This window comes from Aplysia californica, unplaced genomic scaffold (assembly GCF_000002075.1).
Source record: "Aplysia californica isolate F4 #8 unplaced genomic scaffold, AplCal3.0 scaffold00033, whole genome shotgun sequence".
Lineage (NCBI taxonomy): Eukaryota > Metazoa > Mollusca > Gastropoda > Aplysiida > Aplysiidae > Aplysia > Aplysia californica.
In genome coordinates, this window is record NW_004797303.1 from 1103600 (window position 1) to 1105173 (window position 1574).

The 1574-nt window shown below is 44.4% G+C and overlaps 1 protein-coding gene across 1 annotated transcript in view; it reads left to right on the forward strand.

Annotated features, from left to right (window-relative positions):
* The window catches only part of LOC101848940, a gene marked incomplete in the record, with an annotated part of 13797 nt that overhangs the window by 3078 nt on the left and 9145 nt on the right, over positions 1 to 1574 (forward strand). Inside the window, 1 exon segment of the mRNA XM_013091336.2 lies at positions 770 to 840. Within this exon segment, the coding sequence (XP_012946790.1) occupies positions 770 to 840 (71 nt within the window).

Genomic DNA, 1574 nt, shown 5'->3' on the forward strand with positions numbered 1-1574 from the left:
GGGGAGGAGGGGGGGGGAGGGAGACTATACATTTTTGTTTATTATTTGTTTTTTGGTGTATGTGCATATTGTTAGTGGCCATTGTCGCCTATAGCGAAAGGCACACAGTGTCGATGATAATAATGATGACAATGAAAACGCCGACCACGACATCAAAAACTACAGAGGAAGCCTGCTTGAGAAAATGTTCCAGAGTTAGCCACACCACCTTGCAGTAGACTTCGGGGAGAGGGAGGGGGGGGGGTCAAGTAGTGAGGGTAAAAAACAATAAACAAACAGACATAAAGCCAGAATGAACAAAAACTCCAATATCAATAACCGTTTCATTTGAAGTGGGCCGGTGCCGGCTAACTACAGCAATAGCCAGAGTAGGAAAATAACAATCAGCCTGTTCATCTACGCCTCACTCGTGACTAATGCACCATTCATACAGTCAAATGAGCAGTATCATCAAAGAATGATTCACGGCCGACCGGTTATGATCACAATTAGAAAAAAAATATTGCACTGAGTTTGGGGACCTCCCCCATTGTGATCGTTTCATAACTTTCATAAGACTCAGTTCTGTGATTTGTCTCTCCCTCATTCCTACCCGTATCCAAAGACACAAATATCTGTCCCCATCATATTTATTCCTTTCGCTCATGCCTCTTATTGCTTTCCCCCTCCATCCAGTAAAATTTGAATCCCCCCCCGCCCTGTTTCTTGCCCTCTATCCGGTAAGATTTGAATCCCCCCACCCCCTTTCCTTTTTTTTTCTTATGTCCAGTTTTGTCTTCGACATCCCCTCGTGTCTGGCCGCTAGAGACCGGCTAGCTACCTGTGTACGGGAGAACGAAGGTGAGAGTCACTATGTGTGTGTGTGTGTGTGTGTGTGTGTGTGTGTGTGTGTGTGTGTGTGTGTGTGTGTGTGTGTGTGCGCGAGCGCGCGTGAGCCCCGCGCGTGCGTGTGTGTCCTTGTCAAATCCCCAATGATACGCTGGCAAACATGGATCTCTTGACCAAGTTTCCACGCCTCTGTGAAGTCATAATGGAAAGTATCGTTAAACTATAAAAGCACTGTGGGTGGGTGGCGAGTACTCTGGTGAGGTTTGCTTCTTGCTTCTTCTTTCCAATCAAACATCTATGGTCCTTATCTCCCCTTCTTCTTTTTTATGTTTGCTACTCTCTTGTAACACCTCTAATCTTCTGGCGCTCATTAGACCATATGTAGTTTCGAGTGCAGTAAAACCTCTACCAAAACTAAACTAATCTATAAAAGTGAGAAGTCGCCGTTTAATTTTTACTGTGCTGAAAATGGGCGGTTAACTGGTACCTTACTATTGCGGCACAGAAAACCTGACACCGTGTCGAGCAAGGAGAACTGAACTTTTCACGAAGCGTCACAAACAAATCAAATGCAGCCAGCATAAAAGTAAATAACATTCTCGTGTTACGTTCGTAAACGTTCGAGGAAAATGAAATCAACAGCGAATCGATCTCGGTTAAATGGGTCAATAGATTCCTCTCAGATATTGAAAAGGGCTTAAAAAAGATTAAACTATAAAAGTGGTGAGATAGTCGAAAGCCCCCCC